Source organism: Ochotona princeps, chromosome X, assembly GCF_030435755.1.
Source record: "Ochotona princeps isolate mOchPri1 chromosome X, mOchPri1.hap1, whole genome shotgun sequence".
Taxonomy (NCBI): domain Eukaryota; kingdom Metazoa; phylum Chordata; class Mammalia; order Lagomorpha; family Ochotonidae; genus Ochotona; species Ochotona princeps.
In genome coordinates, this window is record NC_080865.1 from 2,630,762 (window position 1) to 2,653,940 (window position 23,179).

General features: G+C 46.5%; 1 protein-coding gene across 2 annotated transcripts; it reads right to left on the reverse strand.

Annotated features, from left to right (window-relative positions):
- Positions 1-1,124: 1,124 nt before the first annotated feature.
- LOC131478610 (sex comb on midleg-like protein 2) lies at positions 1,125-23,179 on the reverse strand. 2 transcript variants are annotated; one of them, XM_058659031.1, is made up of 5 exons: positions 23,042-23,179; positions 7,093-7,206; positions 6,336-6,590; positions 3,879-4,030; positions 1,125-2,872 (listed from the first exon to the last, which is right to left on the reverse strand). In XM_058659031.1, the coding sequence occupies exons 1-5, from the start codon at positions 23,061-23,063 to the stop codon at positions 2,732-2,734; spliced, it is 684 nt and encodes a 227-aa protein (XP_058515014.1). In that variant the 5' UTR covers positions 23,064-23,179; the 3' UTR covers positions 1,125-2,731. The 2 variants fall into 2 exon arrangements, with proteins under 2 accessions (XP_058515014.1, XP_058515015.1); XM_058659032.1 differs by lacking the exon at positions 23,042-23,179 and adding an exon at positions 16,268-16,380.

The window sequence follows — 23,179 nt, forward strand, 5'->3', positions numbered from 1 at the left end:
AACAAGTTATAATTTTGCACTACATTCTGAGGACATTGCAACATAATAATGCACTACACACTGTGTGAAGAAATGAAAGGAACGGTCGGATGCAAATACAAAGAGACTGTAAAGATACCAAGCTTACTTTATCCTTTGTATATGAACATGTTTCACTATACCCCATAGACACATATAGATACCATGCATTAAACCAAATGCTATCAATTTAATGAAATGATTTATGAGAAAATGACCAGAGTTGTGGACTGGCTCAAAGGGTCAGTGGCTGAATCTTCTTATACGCTACATGATCCCATATGGGCATCTATTCATGTCTCCGCAATTCCACTTCCCATCCAGCTCCCTGCATGTAGCCTGGGAAACCACTAGAGGAAGGCTCAAAACCTCGACACCTGCACACACAGCAAAGACCTGGAAGAGGCTCCTGGCTCCTGGCTTTGAATCAGCTCAGGTCTGGCCATTGTGGTCATTTGGGAAGTTGCCCAAATGATGGAATGTCTGCCCTCTGTCTCCCTCGCCTTCTCTCTGTGAATCTGATGTGCCTTTCCAATAAAAATAAATGAACCTATCTATATTTTTTAAAGCAGATTTATTTGGGCCGGCACTGTAGCTTAGCAGGTAAATCTTTTCGATGTATCCATTTACTTGGAAGGCAGAGAGGGAAAGCTAGGGAGATGCACCTTCCATCTGCTGCTTCACTCCGACGGCGGCATCAGCGGTGCCGAGCCAGCCAACAGCCAGGAGCTTCTTCCAGGCCTCCCATGTGGGTGCAGGGGCGCCAAACACTTGGGCTGTCTTCCACTGCCTTCCCTAGGCCATTAGTAGGGAGCTGGGTCAGAACTGAGGCAGCCAGAACACAAACCCAAGAGACCTATGCTACAACGCAAGCCCCTGGAGTTGTCTTCTGACAGGCCTCCCGAAGTCTCTTCCAATGCCCTAGGAAGAGATCCGTCCCCTACTGCTGGGAACTCTTTGTCAGGGAAACTGGGGCAGGTTTTAAAACTTCAAAATTTAGACATAAAAATCACAAACTCATTAGGGTGTCTCTTTATTCAAGTCTAACAAACTCAGACCTTCAGGTGAAGCGGTTAAGATAAATGAAAGAAAACCGGAGGCCTTGATAGAATGGCTGCAGTTATTTTATTATATCTTCAAATCTGAAAACTGAAAAACATAGTATTTGTACAAACACCTGAGGACTGCTCAGCTGGGCACAGCATCTTCATACAAAGAGTTTGAAAGACCAAGTTTAAGTAAGAACCAAGTGGTACAGCACATAGGGAATTACACACATGAATGATCCTCTAAAAATAGTTGCTCTCAGGTCTAACATGTGTTTGGTTTTCTAAAACTAAAATGCACAGTCTTGCCCCTGGTGAACACACTATTGGCCTTTGCAACAAATGGCTAATATTTTTATAACTGCTTCTGGTAGCTTATCAACATAACATCAACATTATACAGACTAGTAACAGTACACACGTAGCACCACTTCCCCTTGAAACTCCTAACTTAAACGGTAAAGCCTAAAACAGTAAGTCAGAATTAATGGCATCTTTCAAGTGAGGCAGACATATGGCTCAGAACTAAGCACATCGATCAGAAACATTGCATAGGACAGAGAATTTCCCTGTACGGAAACCAATCTACAGATCGGTTCCCATCCCCTGAAGAGTTAAGTTGAGAGGTACTGGTGATCACAAACAATTTGCACTTTCTGCTGTTTTTTTTTTTTTAACAAAATACAAGCATCTAATATATACATAGCTCATCATCACCTCTGTGGCAGTGCAAAGTGCCATATTAAACTCAAAGAGAAAAGATTTACTTGTGTGTATTCCTACAAGTATAGAACAATATATAAATATGGTAAAAGGTCTGTATGGGGAATAAACAATACAATAAAATATATATCTTTTATAAATTGGGACACAGGTATCTTCACATAGAAATATGAGAAATAAACGCCTACTTCCTGCCCAAGCATTTAAAAAATGGGGAGCTTTAAAATATGTATCTTTTGTTGGAAAAATGTAATCATACTCCAACCAAACTGCCCTTGTGGTATAAATACTTCCAACATAAAAGGATCATCCTTTCTATGCTATAACTTTAAAACTGGATCAAAACCTGGTAAGAATACTTATGGACATTTATAAGCTGGCTTATTTCCTTTATATATGAACAAAACACACGCAGGAATGATAACAGGAAGGAAAATAATATCTACGGCTAGTATCTTTCTAGAAATTGGTAGAACATGAACAGACACTGCAGAATCAGGTAGGGAAAACATGTGAGAACGAGATGATATTTATGGGCACATCTTTAAATTTTCTTCTGAGGAAAAATTCTCCTGAATTGTAATTACAGATGTTGCCAATCCCTGATATCCTACCCTTTGGGATTTAGCTGTTTGGTTCTAGACACAGACATGGAACAAAGGTAAAAGGTCTCTTCTGTTCACTGCGTGAAGCATATCTGTACAGCAAAAATAGTAAGGTAAAGGACAGACTGCCAGTCTGAATATGTTAATCCTAAGATGTTAAATAGTTCTTAAAGCAGTAAAAAACAACAACAAAAAAAAAACTTCTGTTAAAAATTGGACTGTTACCCTAATTTTTAATTCTGAGCAAATACTTTTATAGGAAATTTCTATGAAACAAAAACTTCACATTTTAAATTAAACATTTTAGCAATACTCCTGAGAATTATCTCAACTCTAAACTTAAGTATTTTTGTCACTGTATCTTCCTTCTCTCAGCTTATCAATGTAATAGCATAGCTTTAATGCTGGGCCCAGCTTCAACCCCATATATTTCATCATGACTTCACTCTTCAGTAATAACAGAGCCTTCCCATCGATTTCCTACAGAGAAAAGAATATCATAAACATTAATAATACTTTCCTATAGTGTTATGTTTATCATAACACGCATATTATAGATTTGCATGCTAGACATATTTTCTGAATGAGAGTCCTCAGAACTGTTAATCTAATTTGCAAGGTGAAATATCAATTCATAATTTTTAAATCTACTTCAAATTCTGAGAAAAGGGAACGTCAATATAGTATGTTTGGAAAAATGCTCTGGCTTTAACTAGCTTGTTGAATGAAATTATGACAAAAGGTCAAACGCTATGAATGGTAGAAAGCATTTCAGAGGGTCATTAGCTTTCTGGGAATAGCTGGGACTATATCAGCAGCTTTACAAACTGTACATGTGCTATGCAGTTAAGTGTCTACAGCTAGTTGGATGCTAAAACTAACTGATGATTTTCTCAACACACTGAAACGGCACCATCAGACAGACCACTAATTTGACTCGCTGAAACAACACCATGAAAATATCACTCAACAGTCACAAGGCATCCTCCTCTAAAAGTCCTTATTTCCCTAATTAACCAATTTATCTCACAGAAGCATTATTAGTTGGTATCCACTGAGCGCCTGGTTAAAAGCTGCGCTGGATTTTACACAACATTGGGTTTTCTGCATATACTATCAAGGAGGTCACCCCCTGGGAGCTCGTGGGCATCCCCCCTCCTGCGTCTGGTCTGAGGCTGGGCAGAGAGCCGGGAGGGTGGCTGCACCTGCCACCACACAAGGGTGGCCCAACTGGGAGTAACAAGGCTCATTGCTCGGCTCTTGAGAGCCTGAGGCTGGTTAGTGCAGGGACCACTTGAATGCCCGGTCACAGAACGGGCCAGGAACTCATCATCTAAGGGCCCGCCAATGGGCCAAACAACCTTTGTCTTTTATGGAAAGATCCCTCGATAGGATTTGTTCACTACGCAATTGAAGGATCTTTAGAAAAATCACTTGAACACTCGAAGACATTCTGACAGGAAAGCTGAGTCAAAAGATACATTACGTGTATCCTGAAGAGGTCAGTGATGGGAGCTGGTATTTGAGGATCTTTGGTTCTCATATATTGGATGACTTCATCCACAGACCACGTGGAAGGGTCCTTAGATAAGCCGTGTTTTGGGGTACTGGCATCTGGTACAGTTGTGGGACTTGCAGCTTCAATGGGAAGGAGAAAAAAAGACAAATCATACTTGACCTGGTTATTTCCCTGAAAGACATAGGAAATAACAGCTTCATTCTTGGAACTTTCTATTGCGTATACAAGTAGGCATTCAGGATTCTAACTGTAAGTGTAAGTGTAAGTGTAAGTAAGTAAGTAAGTAAGTAAGTGTAAGTCTATATTAAAAGATTGTAAAGAGAACCATGCAAGCGTGTCCTATCTGACCTTCCCCAAAGGACAAAATCTGCTTCAGGAAGTAATAAAACAGAATGAGCATTCAGTTTTCCATGTTCTTAAGTAAATATAACAAAACATGTTACTTGAATATAAGTAGGTTGGTCAAATCTAACTTACTCTTATTCCAATGATTTTTCTCAATCCCCCTCTTTGTCTCTTTCTTGGTCTGGATATGGTTAACTTCACTTACAATGGAAATTCTTGTAATATATAGCTTCGTAATTGCTTCAATCTGTACTCTCTAACCAATGAATTTCCATAACCTATTACCTTTCATAAACAAAGTAGTTATTTTTCCAAATCGCGCCCATGTATTCAACATAGATAGCTTTTGCATCACTTTCACTCTCTAGGCTATTATTGTTTATGGCTAAATACTTATCTGAATTTTGAAGAAATGATTTTCTTATGAGATAGGTCAAATACCCTTAATATTTTAGTTAATCCCTCTTTCATGTTTACTATTATACTATTGAGGCTCTGCTTGAAGGCTTATGTTGCTAAAGGAAAGGGAGCCATGAGAAAATCTCAGGGCTCAGAAATCAGCAGGTTTGGGCTATGCTGTTAAATAACTTGCACTTAAATATCTTTGCATTTTCACAAGTCTTCAATTACTGCACCAGAGTAACAGAGTCCCTCAAATCAGTGTGTGGTAACCAAAGGCAGTTTTATACTTCTCTAGGAATAAGCACTCGTCTAGCCATGGACCATCAACAAAAACATCATGGGTTCTTTGTGCCAATGAGCCAAAGTCATGGTCTTTGATGTCCTATCATCCAGGAACTGGGCATTTAAGGAACATATTGCATATTCAACCAAACATAGGGCAAAGAGAAAAAAACCACCACACATCCAAAAACAAAAAATAAAAACCAGAATATAAAAAGGCTCACAATAATTCTTCTTGTATAGATATCACAATTGTCTTTCCAGCATCACAACTTAGACATAAAATAATACCTATTTTACTGAATCATGCCCTCCTTCTACGTGTCAGAAGAAAAAACGTAAGGAAAAGAAATTTGCTAGATTGTATGAAGCTAGGTAGAAATCATGATGGTGCAGACCATCCTCCGCAAAGGAATTTTGATAATTTAGACAAAAATCATCTCCTTTTAACTCAACAACACTACATAAAATTGACGGGTGAGTAGCAAGCCTAATCATAGCTCTAACTTACATTTTTATGAATTTATCACCTCTCTCATCAATCTGGTATATTTTTGTTTTGAATAACATGTAACAAGTACTATGGAATACACTACATAAAACTATATAAAGAAATGATAGCTGTAGAAAAACATGTCACAGAGTACGTGCAGTAGTGTGGCTGCCCAGAGATAACATCAACAACGAAGGGCAGTGGGGTTACGTGATTCCTACCACCGTCACTCTTCATCCTTGCCACGATGCTTACCTGGAGAAAAAGCACAGAACACTTACTTGCACCCTCATTCTCTTAGATGCTCAATTCTTAAAAAGGTGATGTAGGCAGTAGCCATTTCTGCACTTGGCAAACTGTTCTGGCTCCTTCCGAGTGGCATCAAGATGCTGCCCTGGTTGTCATGCCAAGACTCTCTAGTGGGACTGGGGGAATGACAGAGGATGTGGAAATGATGTGAGGCCCTAACATAGGAGTCAAATACAGGCTAGAGCCCAGGCAGTTCTCCAGGGAGATCAAGCAAAGAGTACACCAGAAAGGAGACAAATGCTTCTTTCTAGTCCCGAGAGTCATGGCAGGCTTGTGAGTTCCAGCAGTACCCCAAAATGACAAGATATAACTTCTCAAGAACCACTAAAACAGAAAGTTGTTCAGTGACATGGTGGGTGATCCAGGTCCCTAGAGACAGTTTTGTGGATTCATGAGGACTAGAACAGTCATAATGGTTTGGCCCTGACAGTGCTGTAACAAGGGGAAGACATGCCTGCCACACTCGGGCAAGACTATCTCCCAAGTGATACAACCTCAGGGGCTGTTGGGCTTAGAAACTGCAAGGGAAAGACGCAGAAATTGGTTGCAAATCATTGTTTCTCCTGGGTGGTTGGAAGGGGTGTTTACTATACCTTCACTTTTCCTCTGCATCTGGATTTCATTCTCCTGGGAACTGCTTTTGGCGGAGGAGTTGTTCCCGACTGCTTGCGAACTCGACACATCTGGCACATTTTCAGACATCATCTTGCAGACTGCAGTACCAGTATGGGTAGAATCTCCACCCGCAGAAATCAGAGAATTTCCAGAAGTCAGTGAAGTGTCCACTCCTTTTTCTGGAGGCTCCTCCGCTCTGGACGTGTCACCTCCCTTGGTGGACAACAGCTCTTCTATAGGCAAAAGGACAAATGTGGTGCTCTTCAGCAGACTTACAGCTCAAGTACTTGGCAAGGAGGGGATCTCAGCTCCAACAGTTTGCCTAACTCGTGCCATACAAACCACAAATCTCTTAAAAGAAAGTACTTGACCATCCCCTCCTTGCCATTTGCACTAACTCATACTGTCCTGAAACCCAAATTCATTCTGTGACATCACCTATCAAGTTCATGGAAAATAGAATGAAAAGAGAAATAGTTTGGTCTAGTTGCTAAGATGCCTGCTGGACATCTTTGGGATTGCTCATATTGGCTCAGCTTAATCTGTTGCAGAACAATCTGGATTAGTTCCTTTTTTATTCTTATTTTCCATGTTACAGATTTGTAGGTAACTGCCACATTTATTTGGACAAATGCACCTCCCTACTCTCCACAATACAACCCCTCCCAAGAGCATACCCATGTGGTGACAGAGGAACTTTCCTTCTCAATCTGGGTACCAGTGAATGCTATTTACCTGAAGAGACATTGATGTTCATCACTGAACGCTTAGGAGACACGGGCACGATGTAAGGAATCGGTGACTGAGCACAACGTTTGATGGTATTCTTTCCATTCCTTTCTTCCTGTACTGCTTTAAAAAATATATACACTGCTTTAATTGATATTCTCGGGAATTTTTCAAGCCTCATTATGAAATACTCTTATTTCTGCTGAAATCATACTGAAGAGTTAAAAGCATTTCCAGGAATATGTTTAGGTTCCATTTATTCTGGTCTCACCAGATCTCTCTAACCATCCCAGAAAGCAGGAAGACAGCCCATTTTAATGTGTCTTCAAGGCACTAGGAAAATTGCACACATGAACAAAAGGAGACAAAAGGTAAGACAAGGTAAGGAGGGAATATGGCACAATGGACACTACTTTAACAATTCTGGCCTAAGGATACCCCTATGACAACTCTACCACTTACCGATCAATCAAATGCATTTCTACCTAAAGGATCAGTCTTTCAAAATGTGGCTCTGAAAGGAAAAACGGTTATCTAAAATCCTGGCCCCCAGAAGCACTTCAGACTTGGGAGCTTCATGCATTCTGGAATATTTGCACAGACATCACTGTTGAGGATCCCTAATCCAGAGATGCAAAATTAAAAACCTTTAAAAAAGCTGCCATAATCCTCAAATAGCTTTGAATCTTTTCAAAAATGTTTGCCTATTTGAAAGAGTTACAGGGGCAGAAAGGCAAAGACAGAGAGAGAAAGATCTACCATCTGCTAGTGCACTCCGCAGAAACCTGCAGAGTGGCCAGGCCGGAGCATCGAGCTTCTACTGAGGCTCCCACATGGGTGGCAGGAGCGCAAAGCCCTGGGCCAGCTGCTGCTGCTTCTGCCAGGCCACTGAGAGGGAGCTGGATAGGAAATGGGGCAGTTGTGACATGAATTCGAGCACCTGCAGGATGACAGTGTCGCGGGCACGACACCACAACACTGGTCCCAAAGTGGTAGATCTGTTTTTAAGCATTTCCTATTTACAGTTTTGGGTTAGGGTGTTTACCCTGTTCATCCCAAGTATCAACTAAGGTCTTAAAGGCATAGCATACATCTTCAAAGTCTGAAAATGGACCTCAAAAAGGAAAACAGTTTGTGTTAAGCAAGTGCCGATGTCAAACTTAATCGGTTTCACAATTCTGACTGAACCCCTCCCAACATCATATGATGAACAATCTTTACCAACCCAGTACTGACTGATAATCACAGCTCAGAAGAACTCTTAACACTTCAGTTCTAATGTGAATCATGGGCTACAAAACCAACAAGCAAAACAAATACATCAATCTTTTCCATGTATGTACACAGAGACACTCATACGTAGAAAAGTGGATTCTACAGATATCTGCTAACCTCAGGACCTTAGAAAGAACAGAAAAAGTATTCTTTATTTGCATTAATGCTTTCTGTAGGAAGATTTACAGAGCTGGTACATGGTCTAGCATCTGGACTGAAACGGCAAAAAAGCTCATCCTTGAGCTGGGCTTCTGGATATGTGGCAAGCTGCGGCAAGAAAGTGTTCCAACTCAGAAAATGTAGAGCCCAAATTTAGCTCCAGCAGAAAAAGGGTCAATAGGATGCCTGCAGGCAGAAGACCTTGTGAGATAAGGAGTGGCAGAAGACCTTGCAAGATAGAGAGCTAGGAGCCGTTGGGTGCTTTCCAAGAACTAGGAACAGTAAGCTTCAGTTTCCCAAGTTTCTATTTTACAAAAGAAAGATAAGTTTCCATTTCTCAGACATTGAGTCATTCTTGAAGACTGCTTTGAGCAAGGGCAGCTCCTGTACCAATCATAGCCTTGTGTGACTTAAAGGTGCCAATGGGATCCCTGTAACTATGCATCTGCTTCTGTAACCCCGCTTCCTGCTTCCCATATCCTATAAAAAGACCCAGCTTGTGCGGCTCGGGGCGACTCCTTACTAGATCAAGCAGGAGCGCCCACGAGCCCGTGTGAAATAAACCTTGCCTCATGCGTGATTGCATCTCTTGGTCTCCTGTCTCGTGTCTGCCGGAGGGCTCCGTTCGTCGTGGGGCGAGGGGTCCCTGGCCCCTGCCCACTCGGGTTTAACATTTGGAGGTCCCACCGAGATGAGATTAGATTTGAGGACCCTCCTCCAGACCCAGGGACAGCTGGCCAACAGGAGGTAAGGCTGTGACTGCAGTCAATCGCTTTCTGTTGTCTCTTATTGTTGTTTCTCTTTATGATATTGTGAGACTTGGTTTTTGGAGATCTCTTCGTGATATTGTGAGATTTGGTTTTTGGTGATCTCTTTGTGATATTGTGAGACTTGGTCTTTGCTCTTTTTCTGACGGATCCGTTTGGCCTCTGAGGAGGCGTTTGGGAGACTAGAGAAGGAGTCGACGGACTCTTCGGACTTCTCTCTCTCCACCCCAGGGGACACCCCGTGGGATTGGAAGCCTTCGGGCTTCATTTGGAAGCCTTCGGGCTTCGTTTGGAAGCCTTTGGGCTTCGTGTGGTGGCCGTTTGGCCTCTGATGAGGCGTTTGGGAGACTAGAGAAGGAGTTGACGGACTCTTCGGACTTCTCTCTCTCCACCCCGGGGGACGCCCCGTGGGATTGGAAGCCTTCGGGCTTCGTTTGGAAGCCTTTGGGCTTCGTGTGGTGGCCACATCTTTCTTCCTTTTTGTTGTTGTTGTTGTTGTTTTTGGTGCATTTGTTGTCGGGGGTTGAACTCCCCGTGTACTCTGTGGAGGCGCCGGCGCTGTGTGAGTGAGTAAGCGCGCTGTATGTGTATAAATAAGTACACTGGGTGTGTGTGTAAAAAAAAAAAAAAGGCCTGTGTATGTTGCCTGTAGTGTGTAAAGTTTGATAAGCAAGTAGTGTGCATGTGTTAAAATGGGCCAAAAGGTCACAACTCCCCTGAGTCTCTCCCTAGATCACTGGAGTGAGATCCATGACCGGGGTCATAGCCTCTCCATGGATGTGAAAAAAAAAAATGGATGACCCTTTGTGCGGCTGAATGGCCATCATTCGATGTCGGATGGCCACGAGAGAGAACTTTTCATCTACCCATTATTTTACAGGTTAAAGATCCAAATCTAGAGGAGTGGTAAATGTGTGGAAAAGTGTGTAAAGTAAACCGGTCCAAGTGAAAATTGATTTACTGTGAAAATTTGTATATTTGCAGGCCTAAATTGGATGTGTACTATGTGTCCTTGTTTGTAGCCCTGTTTTTATTTTAGGCTTGAATTAAATGCCTGGGAAGGCTCCCACAGCTTTGGAGTACTGCTGGTTGACCAAAGTGTGATTTCTAGGCAACAAAACCTAGGCGGGAGCAAGCTCTTCAGTTAATTTAACTCTTTCTAGTCTGAGAGATTTTGGTTCCTTTTCTAGGGTGGTCTCTGCCTCTAACTAGGAGTGTAAAATCCTATGTGCCTTTTGTAGTGTATTTTACTGATATTAGTAATGGGTTCATGTGCCTTATCAGAGTTTTTATATTATGGCAAGTGATTTCAGTAATAAACTCTCAGGGTTTTACAATGTTCTTTGCTACTTTTTGGTCTTAAAAGTTGGCACTGGTTTCTAGTGTTGTAACTCAGATCAGATCTGACCTACTTGTCAGCATGCTCAGTTCTCCTGACTTTGGGAATTCCATAGGATCCATGGAACTCTCAAAGAAAGAGACAAAATTTAGATAATTCAGTTCCTATTTGAAACAATCTAGATTATATTCTCACAATGTTATAAAATTATGCAAAGTTGGTTGCTTCATATGTTCTATAAAGTGATGGATATTTACATGGTTACAAAGAATGTGTATTGATGTTTATGTCCATTGGTCAAAATGTTTTTAATCACAAAATTGATTCAGGTTATAAGTTATCTGTGTTCTTATTTATAAAGAAGTACGGTTTTTAAAATTTTGCCTTACAAGAAAACAAAAAGTTTTTAAAGGATGTATAATAAAGTTGTCTATATTGTATATAATCTTCTAAATATTTAACCTTTTTAAAGCAACAGAATTGAAACAAAAGTCAAAAGTTCTTGTCAGAAGTTCTTCAATGCCCTTGACTTCAGTAAAACAGAAAATAAGAAGATAGTCCAGGCCTATCAGCCCAAGAAAAAAAAAAAAAGAGGCAAGCTTGGAGCCTGGCCTTTGGAAAAAAAAATTGGGACTTTAGAACCTTGACCTTGTCTCTGCCTTCATTTAAAAAAGAGGGAACTTCCCAAATCAACTAAAAGGAGGTAACCGCTTCTGGTTCTGAAGCGGGTTTGTGTTTTAAAATGTATTGATGAGTTAGTTATATATGAAAAATAATTAAAGATTGCCTAAAAGCAATTGTATTTAAACATTAACCTGTTTTTGTTTTGAAAATGTTTTAGTTTAGAGTTTTAAATGTTTCAAAATATAGATCCAGAGAATTGCCAGATGAAAGCGCTGGTTGTGAACCTGAGAATGTGTTCTTGGTAAGAAGGTTATGAAAAGAGTACTTTTGTTAAAGAAAGAGCAAGATGTAATTCTAAATAACTAGTCACTTTAAAACACTTAAGAGAATTTTCAAGTAACTGTTACAAAAGCTGTTTTGTTTCATAATGTGTGTGTTATCTGATATACATGTGCACGTTTATGTGAAAAGCTGTGAAGTCTATTTTAATTGACTTATAAATGAAAATGTTCACAAATAAAAATTGTAAAGCTAAATTCTTTAGAAAATAATATATGGATGCATAATTAAGTTCTTGGAGAATTATGTCTGTTCCTGTTTTCTCAGAATCTACAAAGTCTGTTCAACTAAATAGTTCTGTATGCATTCAAATAGACTTACTGCTAAAGGCACAGTTTCAAATCGTCATGGAATGCCAGATCCCCATGAACTAAGTGGTAAAATGCATGGCTATATATATATATATATATATATATATATATATATATATATATATAAGTGTTCAATGATAATTTAGATGTCAGGTAGTGTTAAAAATGCTCCAACATGGGAAACGGTTCTTACAGCAGACTCATAGACTGACAATCTTAAGTAACACTCAGTGGCCTCAGAATCAACCCAAAGGCATTCTGGTCTGACAGAAGAGCCAGCATGAAAACAAACATATCAGGTGTGGAAAGCCAGGACACTGCTGCGAAGACTGTCCCTCCGTGAAGAACCTCAGTGGTCCACGCCCCTGTGCAAAGAAGCAGCCATCGAAGATGGTTGTGCTCTTCTCTCAATGGAGGAGAGAACTTCCACTTTGTATATGGCCTTGTCTAAAGAATCCTGGGAGTGTTGTGGATTGAAGAAGCTTCCACAGCCTAAGCATCGTGTGTCAGGAGCCTCAGGTGATCACTGATGTCACACATAAGAGTGTTAATTTGTTAAACTCGTTAGAGTCACTGTGTACTGACTTCCCATGCAGGACCTCTATCTTCGGAGTTATACTAAAAAGATATATTATTAATATTCATAGATTTTTTTAAGTAGTGATTTGTAAATCTGAAAAAACCTTTTTTTTAGACTCCGCTTGGTATACAAACTAAAATAAAGGTCGCCTCGGCCCTTGTTTAGTAGAATAATGTGGGTTTGTGCCCCCTCATTAGTGCTACAGTGGTTTCACAACCTGAAAGAGGCCCCACCAGAGTTCTGCCATGCATTCCAGGTTTAATTAAAAGTAAACTCTACCTTCCTCTAATAACTGTGGTAGACATTACCTATGCAATAATTTCCAAAAAGTCAGCTTGCATTTACATGTCCTGTAGCGGACTTATATCCTGATGATATATACTAATCCTTATATTGTTACTGTGCCTTCTAATTAATCTAGGTCAACTATTTATACAGCTCAAAAAGAGTTTTATAATTGAGTAAAACAAAGGTTAAAACCTAACAATTCTCTTACATCTAAGCTCTAAAGCTCAAGTATTAAAACTGATGTTATGTTTTGTTATCTAGACTTCAACAAAAAAAAAAGACTTTCATGTGCCAGACTGTGCCTCGAGCACCTGATGACTTCTGCCTTCCATCAGAAACCATTAAATAGGCCCCCCTACTATTACTGTTACTCGGCTGCGCCCATTTTCAGCAGGAAGTAGTCAAGAGCGGACAACGACGTCCCGTTTCCCTTAACAGTTGACAGTTCAAGTCTCCGGTTCCTGACAGAACTGTGTCGTATACATGTAACATCTTAACACTAAAAGATTCTTAAATATTAGTATTTTCAACGATGCTTATACATTGTTAATTGTATTAATAAGTATTATTAAATCAGATATTTAATTAACTACTAAAAAATGAATGAAAAATAAAGAACCTAAATATTCTCTGCCTTTTATGATTCTGCCCTAATAACTTGGCTAAAAACTGTGTAAACTCCAGGCCTGACAGTCTACGTGACACCCGACAAGACACCTGACAAGTCACGTAAGCAGACCACTCCTCAAAAAGAAAGATTGTGCACTGCCCTAAAAGAAAAGTGTTGTTTTTATATGGATCAGACAAGCATAGTTACTGAAACATTAAATAAACTGAGAAAAAGACTAGACCAGAGACAGAGAGAATTTGAGGCCCAATAGGGCTGGTTCGAAGGAGTGTTTAACCGCTCACCCTGGCTGACTACCTTAATCTCTTCACTACTGGGACCACTCATCATTCTGTTTTTGCCATTGGGCCATATATTATCAATAGACTAGTATGGTTCATGAGAGAAAGATTGTCAGTGATCCAGACTTCTATACTAACAAACCAGTATCAAGCCCTCAGGCCAGAACAAGAAGCAACTTGAGTCAATGATTTGCCTCATGCCCAAAAGAAAAGGGGGGAATGTAGAGCCCAAATTTAGCTCCAGCAGAAAAAGGGTCAATAGGATGCCTGCAGGCAGAAGACCTTGTGAGATAAGGAGCGGTAGAAGACCTTGCAAGATAGAGAGCTAGGAGCCGTTGGGTGCTTTCCAAGAACTAGGAACAGTAAGCTTCAGTTTCCCAAGTTTCTATTTTACAAAAGAAAGATAAGTTTCCATTTCTCAGACATTGAGTCATTCTTGAAGACTGCTTTGAGCAAGGGCAGCTCCTGTACCAATCATAGCCTTGTGTGACTTAAAGGTGCCAATGGGATCCCTGTAGCTATGCATCTGCTTCTGTAACCCCGCTTCCTGCTTCCCATATCCTATAAAAAGACCCAGCTTGTGCGGCTCGGGGCGACTCCTTACTAGATCAAGCAGGAGCGCCCACGAGCCCGTGTGAAATAAACCTTGCCTCATGCATGATTGCATCTCTTGGTCTCCTATCTCGTGTCTGCCGGAGGGCTCCGTTCGTCGTGGGGCGAGGGGTCCCTGGCCCCTGCCCACTCGGGTTTAACAAAAACAAGGGAAAATGAGATGGTTGACAAACAAATGGAGCTCTTCATAGAGGGGCACTTCCCAGTGACGAATGAAAGACCTCTAAAAAAAACCTGTTTTCCTAAAATACCACCATCCTACTGTCTGCGCTTGGTCATAGAGGGTCAGCAGCAAGGCTTCGAAACGCACATCTCAAGCCCAAAACACATTCTAGGAATCAACTCCTGATCTTTTAACTGCAAACTGTGAAAATCCGTGAGTCTTGGTCCTAATTCTTCACTCAGTTCCCTCAAGTAAAACAGGGCTGAGAGGACCACGCAGGAGATGGTCAGCTCTCAAAGGCTGCCTGCGTGGAGGGGGCCATGGAGCAGGGACAGGTGTTGGGAATCTCACGTGGGAGCTGCTGAAATTCGAAGCTGGAACATGGCATCCCCCAGGCTGCTGATGTTGCTTTGGTGGAAAACACAGCACATTCCCTCCCCGCCTCGCCCCACCCCCTCTCCAGAGGCCCAGCACGTCCCTGCTGAGGACCACGCTGCAGGGCTGCACGAGAGGCAGGGGGCAAAGTTCCACAGGCGTGTCTAGAAGTTACTCTCCAAGACCAGGCGAGGCAAAATGGCCGCCCCTCCCGCCCGCCACACCGCCACAGCCCAGGCTCCAGAAAGAGCTGGCGCACACACCGGGGAACAAGGCGCCATCTCTCAGGTGAGCTCGCCACTCCGAGGCCGCCTTCCCAGAGCCCTGAACCCTGTAAGCCAGGAAGCCACCAGCAGCACTAGCAGTTACACCTGGAGCCCCAGTTACTCAGGAGCTCAGGGCAAAGTCGGGCCGAGAAGCCATGAGCCCTAAAATCACCTCCTTCGATCCTGGCTCCACTGGATAATCCTCCCTCGCACACCAGGATCCCATATGGGCGCCAGTTCTAATCCCGGCAGCCCCGCTTCCCATCCAGCTCCCTGCTTGTGGCCTGGGAAGGCAGTGGAGGACGGCCCAAAGCCTAAGGACCCTGAACCCACGTGGGAGACCTGGAGAAAGCTCCTGGCTCCTGGCTTCGGGTCGGCTCAGCTCTGGCAGTCGTGGCCACTTGGGGAGTGAACCAGCGGACAGAAGATCTTTGTCTTTGTCTCGCCTTCGCTCCGTAAATCTGCCTTTCCAACTAAAATAAATAAACCCTCAAAACAAAGCAAGGGGCGCCACGAGCCCTATGCCCACCTCGAGGGTTTGGGTCCCAAGAGCCCTCCAAAGCACAAACCCCTCCGCCGCAAGCCCCTACAACCGCCCCTAACCACCGGGGCACCGTATTTTCAATTCCCGCTGACAGACGCCGCCCCGAGAGCCCCAGGTCACCACAAGCCTCCCGGAGGTGCGCGGGCCTGGGACCAGCTCCATTCCTGGCACCGCCGAAAATCCCAGAACCATCTCCAACGGCCCGGCCGCCCAGACGCCCTAAGCACTGGAATGAGCTACGGTGCCGGGAGGCCGCCAGCCCTAACCCGGTTCACCTCAAAGCTGCTGCCCGGCGCCCCACTCGATCCCGGGGCGCTCCTCGCCTCAGCACTCCTCACAACCTGCCAGCCCGACGTCGCCTCGCGCCCAGGGAAGCCCAAACCCAACTCGACGCCCAGAGCCCGACGCCCAGAGCCCAAGCAGCACGTCGAGTGGCGAGCGCTAACACGCCTAGAACCCCCGAAACGCCCTGGACTGACAGCCGGTACAGGGCTCCCCGTCATGAGAGAGAGAGCACCCCCCCCCCCCGCCAGCGACCAGCTAACCCGTCGGGGCGACCCTCTACTGGTGCCACCAGCACCTCACCCGAGGCAGAAACTAGCAGGGGCAGCTGAGGAGAGGCTCCCTTACCCTGCTCAGACATCGTGAGGCGCCAGAGCCCAAGCGACTGAGGCCCAGGGTGCTGAGCAGCAACTGGGTCCTGCTCACGAGGCGAGGCGTCTGCTCTCGAAGTGAGAGGGAGGCGCCAAGGGCGTCCACGAGGCGACCCCGCCCGACGCCAGAGGGAGGCGCCAGGGGCACACAGGAGGCGACCCCGCCCAACGTGAGGTGAGAGGGAGGCGGGATGCCCAGCTCCTTGCCTGTGTGGGCTCAGCGCCTGCGCAGTGGCGCCCCCTACATCTGCGTGACTAGGGGTGGCGTCAGATGTTTCAACTGTGGCGCCTTGGAGGTGGGGCCGGGGGTTCCAAAGTAGTGCCAAATATATACACATGTATATTATGCGTAGGCCCGCCCTCACATGCATGTACACATGGAAGTGCGTGCCCAAACACAAAACGCTCCTCACGCGGAGCACAGCATGTTTGTTTACCATCTGTAGCGAAACAGAAGTCAGCTTGGACTGTCTAGGGTGTTCAGCGTTGGCAAGTGCACACATCCACCTCTGGCTTCGGGAACAGATCCCAAAGCAAACAAACTGGCCAAGTGGGAGCCTAACAACTCCCACCCATTCTTCCCTGCCACCCTAGACTTCAGCCACCCCGCCCTCGCTCCACACCATTCTCCATAAAGCTACCGGCTTCGTTTCTGCATAACACGATTCACCGAGTGCCCACCGCAACTCGCCCCAAGCCTCCTACCCCTAGCCGTCCTAAGAAGTCCACGTTGGCGCGTCCCTTTCACAGACGACAAAGCTGAGCCTGGCAGCACTGATGCTGCTCAAACCTACAATGCTAGCAGCAGAGCCACACCTGAACCCTCCTAGCAACCCGCCATAGCACAGGGCCATGCGCTCCTATTCTCGCTGTTATTCCTCACCAGCCTCGTCCTTGAGGCCCTATTCCAGTACCCCACCTGTTCTAATAATGGTCCAGCCAAATCTATTCCTCAGCCCCTTGGCAAGGATGAGACGCTCTCCTGGGACCCCACAGCAGCCTTCCTCTTCTCCCTTTTAGCACTTCAACCACTTTGCCTGACACTAGAACTCCTTGTCAATAGCCCCCATCCGCCTCCCAAAACAAAACTTTAAAAAACATCTTTTTTTTTTTTTAATTATTTATTATTTAACTTCAGTAATTACATTGTATTATGTGACACAATTACATAGATACTTGGGTTCTCCCCACCCCTCCCCAAACCCTCCCACCATGGTGGATTCCTCCACCTTGTTGCATAACCACAGCTCAAGTTCAGTTGAGATTTCCCCATTGCAAGCGTATACCAAACATAGAGTCCAGTATCTTATATGGGACAATAAAAAACATTTCTTAATTGGGCCTGGTGCAATGGATCAGTAGCTAAATCCTCAACTTGGAAGTGCTGTGGTCCAGAATGTGTGCTGATTCATGTCCTGACTGCCCCACTTTCCATGTAGCTTCCTGCTTGAGGCCTGGGAACGCAGCAGAGGACGGCCCAAAGCCTTGAGACCCTGCAACTGTGTGGGAGATCAGGAAGAAGTCCCTGGCTCCTAGCTTCAGGTCGGCTCAGCTCCAGCCATCATGGCCCCTCACACAGTGACCCAGTGGATGGAAGATCTGTCTATCCTGCTCTCCGTCAATCTTATCTGCCTTTCCAATAAAAATAAATACATCTCTTTTTAAAGCCATTAACTAATTAATTTGAAAAGCAGAATCACACAGAGGGTGGGGGAGCCAGAGGTGTATCTGTGTGCTGCTGCACTTCCTATACGACAGCAACCGCTGGTGCTGGGCTAGTCCAGAACCAGGAGCCTCCTCCAGGTCTCCCACACAGGTGCGGGGGCCCAAGGACTTGAGCCATCTGCTGCTGCTTTTCCAGGCCACTGACAGGGAACTAGATCAGAGGTGCGGCAGCCAGGGCTCACACCAACGCCCATAAGGAACGCCAGCTCGACAGGCAGTGGCTTTACCTGCTCTGTCACAGGAGTGGCCCCTGCCTCCCTCCTTTCAGTCCCTAGAGAACAGCACAGAATCCTACATGAATCTGAACAGCACCTCCCCCAGAGAGTCTAAGAATTAAATGCTGTAAAGCACCCACACCATGCCTGGAGTTTTGATTCCATTTGTCTATCATTTATTAGAGGTTTATTTCATTTGCTGGAAAGGCGGAGCTACGAGAGAGAAGGAGAGACAGAGACTGAGAGATATGCCACCTGTTGGTTCGCTCCCCTATGGCTGTAACAGCCAGGGCTGGGCCAGGCCAAAATCAGGAGTCAGAAACGTCCGGGACAGCAGCTCAAGCATGTATCCCATCCTCCACTGCTTTCCAGCCATATCTAGGGAGCTGGATCAGAGGTGGAGCAGTCAGGCCTCGAGCCTTTTATGCCACACCAGCTCCATGCACTGACTGCCATGAACACATCTCTCTTCTCTTGGGTGAAAAGTGAAAATACACTCTAAAAAGGAAAAGCATAGAGACCAACGTGGTGCTGTGGCAGCCTAACGCTCAACTAGTGGTGTCAGCATCCCAGATGGGGCACAGTTTGAGTCCTGGCAGCTCCACTTCTGATCCAGCTCCCCCGTTATCACCTGGGAATGCAGCACAGGTTGGCACAATACTTTGGGCCCCTGCACCCACAGGGGAGACCCAGAAGACGCTCCTGACTCCTGCATTCACACTACTGCAGCTCCGGCCATTGCAGCTTTTTGACACTCCATCTCTCCCTCTCTCTGTAAATCTGCCTTTCTAAGAAAAATAAATGAATCTTCAAAAAAAGAAACACATATTATGAAAATGTATATGCATATGTAATTTGTACTTTATTTATTTGACAGACAGAAAGAGACAGAGAAGCAAAGAGAGGAAAAAGACAGTTCCCATCCACTGGCTCACTCTCCAAGTTACAGCTGGGGCAGAGGGCAGCAGAGGCTCCTTAGGGACCTGAGGGGTAACCTGTTCCGCCATGTGGGCCACACTGACTGTGCAGGTGCACAACTCCGACCTGCGTCTCACCCTTGCCTGTTTGTGCTGGGGACACAGATGCAACGTGTTCACACAATGCATGTCCTCCTTGGGGGCCTCTGGCCGGGTGGGGGACAGTCCCCACTACCCTGCCTTTTCACAGGGCCCAGCACGACGGTCCCAGGGGACTCTGCCCTCCCGTGCAACCCAGAGTTTTATGAACCGGAGGCCGGTTGAATGGGGAGTCTGTAGCTTCAAATGCAGCTCGGGAATGCCCAGTACTCTGTCACCTGTCTGGACTTGAACCCTTGGCAACTCGATTCTGAGAAAGCAAGCGGGCACGGTGGTCATTAGAAAACTCTCTTGAGGGGCCAGCACTGTGGTGCAGCACATTTAGCTGCTGCCTGTGACACCGGCATCTGAGATGGGTGTCTGTTCGAGTAATGGCCGCGACAGTTCTGATCCAGCCTCCTACTACTTGCCTGGGAAAAGGAGCAGAAAACGGTCCAAGCACTTGGGCCCCTGCACTCACATGGGAGACGTGGGGGAAGCTCTTGGCTAGCAGGGGATTGAACAGTAAGTTGGCAGATGTCTCTCCCTCTCTCTATATAAATCTGACTTTCACATAAATAAGTAAACTTCAAAAAAAAGCTCTAGTGAAAATTTCAACAAAGTTACTGCCAAAGGTTCAGCCTCTCATACCTCAAACACTCTTGGGTTTATCAGAAAGAAATCTGTACTTAAGTGCACTCTTACTATCACTGACCTCACAACTCGGCCTACCCTCTGAGGGGTAGCTACTCTTCTGAGAACACCCGGAAGAAGGCACGATGGAGTTGCTAGAGGTGACTCCAAGGAAGCTGCGCGCACAGGAAATCACCTGCATGATGGGCATGTGCTGTTTGCTCAGTATCCTGCCTCTTGCCTCTCACTGGCCCCACAGCTGCCACTGGTCCCTCCACACTGAGCATATCATGCTGTGATGTGTCTCTCCCCAGTCACCTGCCTTTTATTGTTTCCCACCATGACTGGAGGCCATTCACTGTCCCAGGCACTACCCAGCACTCTTGATCCCAGGCCACATGGCACCTGGGCCACCTCACAGCAAGGCCACGGGGCTGCTTCCCTGGCAGGGGCTGAGGACCTGGGGCAGGAACAGGGCACAGATGAGGGAGTGAGGGCACAGCAGGGGAGCACAGGAAGGGCTGGCCAGTCTGACGCCCTGTGGGTCAGACCCTTGGGCTTGTGAGCCTCCTGGAGCCCTGAGCACCCAGGTACCCGGGATCCCATTCTGGTGGGCAGAAAGCAGGCCCGGACCACGCAGCCTCCAAGCCAGAGTCTCTCCCCACAGGAAGTGTGTGTTTGTGGGGTGTGACTTTGGATCCCACCTGGCCTGTGCAGGACCTACAGGGAGCATGCACCCTCTGTCTACCAGGGGGAACCCAGCACAGAGCAAACTGCCAAGGCAGTCACAGGAAAAGCTGTAGGGGCATGCAGCACTCTGAGGTGGAGGCATTGCGCATGAGGAAGGGGTGTGGTGCACACTGGACGGGGGGCATCCAGGACACGGAGGTGGGGCATGAAGCACACGGAGGTGGGGGCAAATGTGCACTGAGGTGTGGGCGTGAAACATACTGAGGAGGGGGTGTGCTGCATGCTGAGGTGGAGGCGTATGCACATTGGGTCAGGGTGTGCAGCACACTGAGGAGCAGGCATGGAGCACACTGAGGGGGTGCAGTGCACACTGAAGTGAGGCGTGCAGCACACTAAGGAGGGGTATGCAGCACACTAAGCCAAGCTCTGCCTGTAGGGGCCCAGACACTCTCCCCACCCCCTGAGCCATGTGGAGATGGGTGGCTTCTGCCAGAGTCTGCGTGGGGTCCACGTGTAACGGGAACACGTTCCTCCGGGCCCCCTGCACTCAGCCCCTACCCAGGGCCACCACCCTGCCATGCCTTCTCTCCCACCTCCCTGGACTTCCAGACCTGGACCCCGTGCCCCGCTGTCCTCGTACTTGCCCAGGGCGGCCTGAGGATTTGGGGTGTTCAGGGCTGCAGGGGCTGACTGCTTGCCACACCAGCCCTGGCTGGCCCTGGCTGGCCCTGGCCGGCCCTGGCTGGCCCCGGCTGGCCCAAGGCTGGCCCTGGCTGGCCCTGGCTAGCCCAAGGCGGCTGCTAGTGGCCCCACAAGCACCGGACTCTGCATCAACCCCTGCTCAGAGGCCCATGGGGGATGACCTGGCTCTCTCACCCTGAGCTTGGCCTCCATACACTTGCAGCACCATGGGCCTCTGCACTCCTGAAGCACGCAGGCACCGCAGGCCCTCCCTGACAGGGACACGGAATCCCGGGAGTTACGAGCCCCTGCCAGAGGCCCCCCAACTCTCCTGCATGATGCTGTCACTGCTTGCACCCCACAGGAAAGGCAAGCTGGCCGTGCTCACGCCCAGTCCCAGCCCCTCTGTCCACCACACCCACATGGACCATCACCGCTGCCCCAAGACTTGCCCTCTGCCCCTCTGCCTCAACCTTCTCTGCTACCCAGGAGGGCCCAGCTGCCTGGGGAGGCTCTTGAGAAAGCGTTCCTCCAGAAAGTCAAAAGAAAGGCACCCAACAGCCAGGGCATCAAACTCACCCCATCCCTGGGGCATCACATTTATCCCAAAACACAAAACATCACACTGTAACAACAAGGAGTGTCACATCACCCCAACTTGGGTCACTTGGGTCACTCCACTCATCCCAAACCTAAGCGCTTTACACTCACCCCAATACCTCAGCATGTTACACTCACCCCCAAAACTGGGGGTTTACATTATTCCCCAACATTTAAGGGGGTGTCACAGTCAAACACCTTGGGAGTTCACACTCACCCCAACTCCTAAACACATCGCACTCACCCCAACACCTGGGGGCGCTACACTCACCCCAACTCCTCAGAATGTTACACCTGCTCCAAAAACTGGAGGTGATGCATTCGCCAGCACCTGACCATTTACCCTCACCCTAAAACCTGGGGGGGATCACATGCATTCCAACACCTAAGCACATCACACTCACCCCGACACCTGGGGGTATGCATTAACCCAAACACCTCAGCATGTTACAATCACCGCCACACCTGAGGGGGACATTCATTACACACACCCCAACAGCTGAGTGTGTCTCACTCACCACAACACTCTGGTTGTTACACTCACCTTAAAAACTGGGGGTGATGCATTCACCAACACCTGAGCATTTACACTCAACCCCAAACTTGTGGGGGTCACTTACCCCAACACCTGAGCACATCACACACACTCCTACACCTGAGCACATCACACTCACCCCAACACCTGAGCTTGTTACACTCAATGTAACGCCTGAGCAGGTTACACTCACCCCAACACCTGAGTGTGTCACACTCACCCCAACACCTGAGGGGGCAATACACTCACCACAATACCTAGGCGTGTCAGTCTCACCCCAATCCCTGGGCAACTTGACACTCACCCAAACATCTGGTGGGTGTTACAGTCACCCCAACACAGGGCGTGTTACACTCACCCCAGCAACTGAGTGCATTACATTCAGTCCAATACCCAGGTGTATTACATTCACTCCAACAGCTGGGCAGCGTCAACTTACCCCAACATCCGGGTCATCTCACTCACCACCAACACCTGGGGGGGGGGTGTTACAGTCACCCCAACACTTGAGTGCTTTATTCTCATCCCAACACCTGGGGCGTTACATTCACCCCAACACCCAAGGGGCTTTAGATGGGTCCAATACGGTAGGGAGGAGATTGGGACCAAACACTCACCACAAGACGCCGAAGTTCCCATCTCCTGCAGCGACCCCAAACCTCATTGGCCCACAGCAACCCAGGCGAACACCTGGAAGCCACCTATTCCACCTTCCACGAGTCCTGCACAGTTGAGGAGCACTACGCAGAAGGCCT

Coding starts and splice junctions, on each gene's coding strand:
- LOC131478610 (XM_058659031.1), bottom strand. CDS start 23,063: ATGGGAACTTCGGCGTCTTGTG. Junction 7,207..23,041: donor GGGAACTTCGGCGTCTTGTG/GTGAGTGTTTGG, acceptor TTTTTAAAGCAG/TACAGGAAGAAAGGAATGGA. Junction 4,031..6,335: donor GATGCAGAGGAAAAGTGAAG/GTATAGTAAACA, acceptor TTCCCATTGAAG/CTGCAAGTCCCACAACTGTA.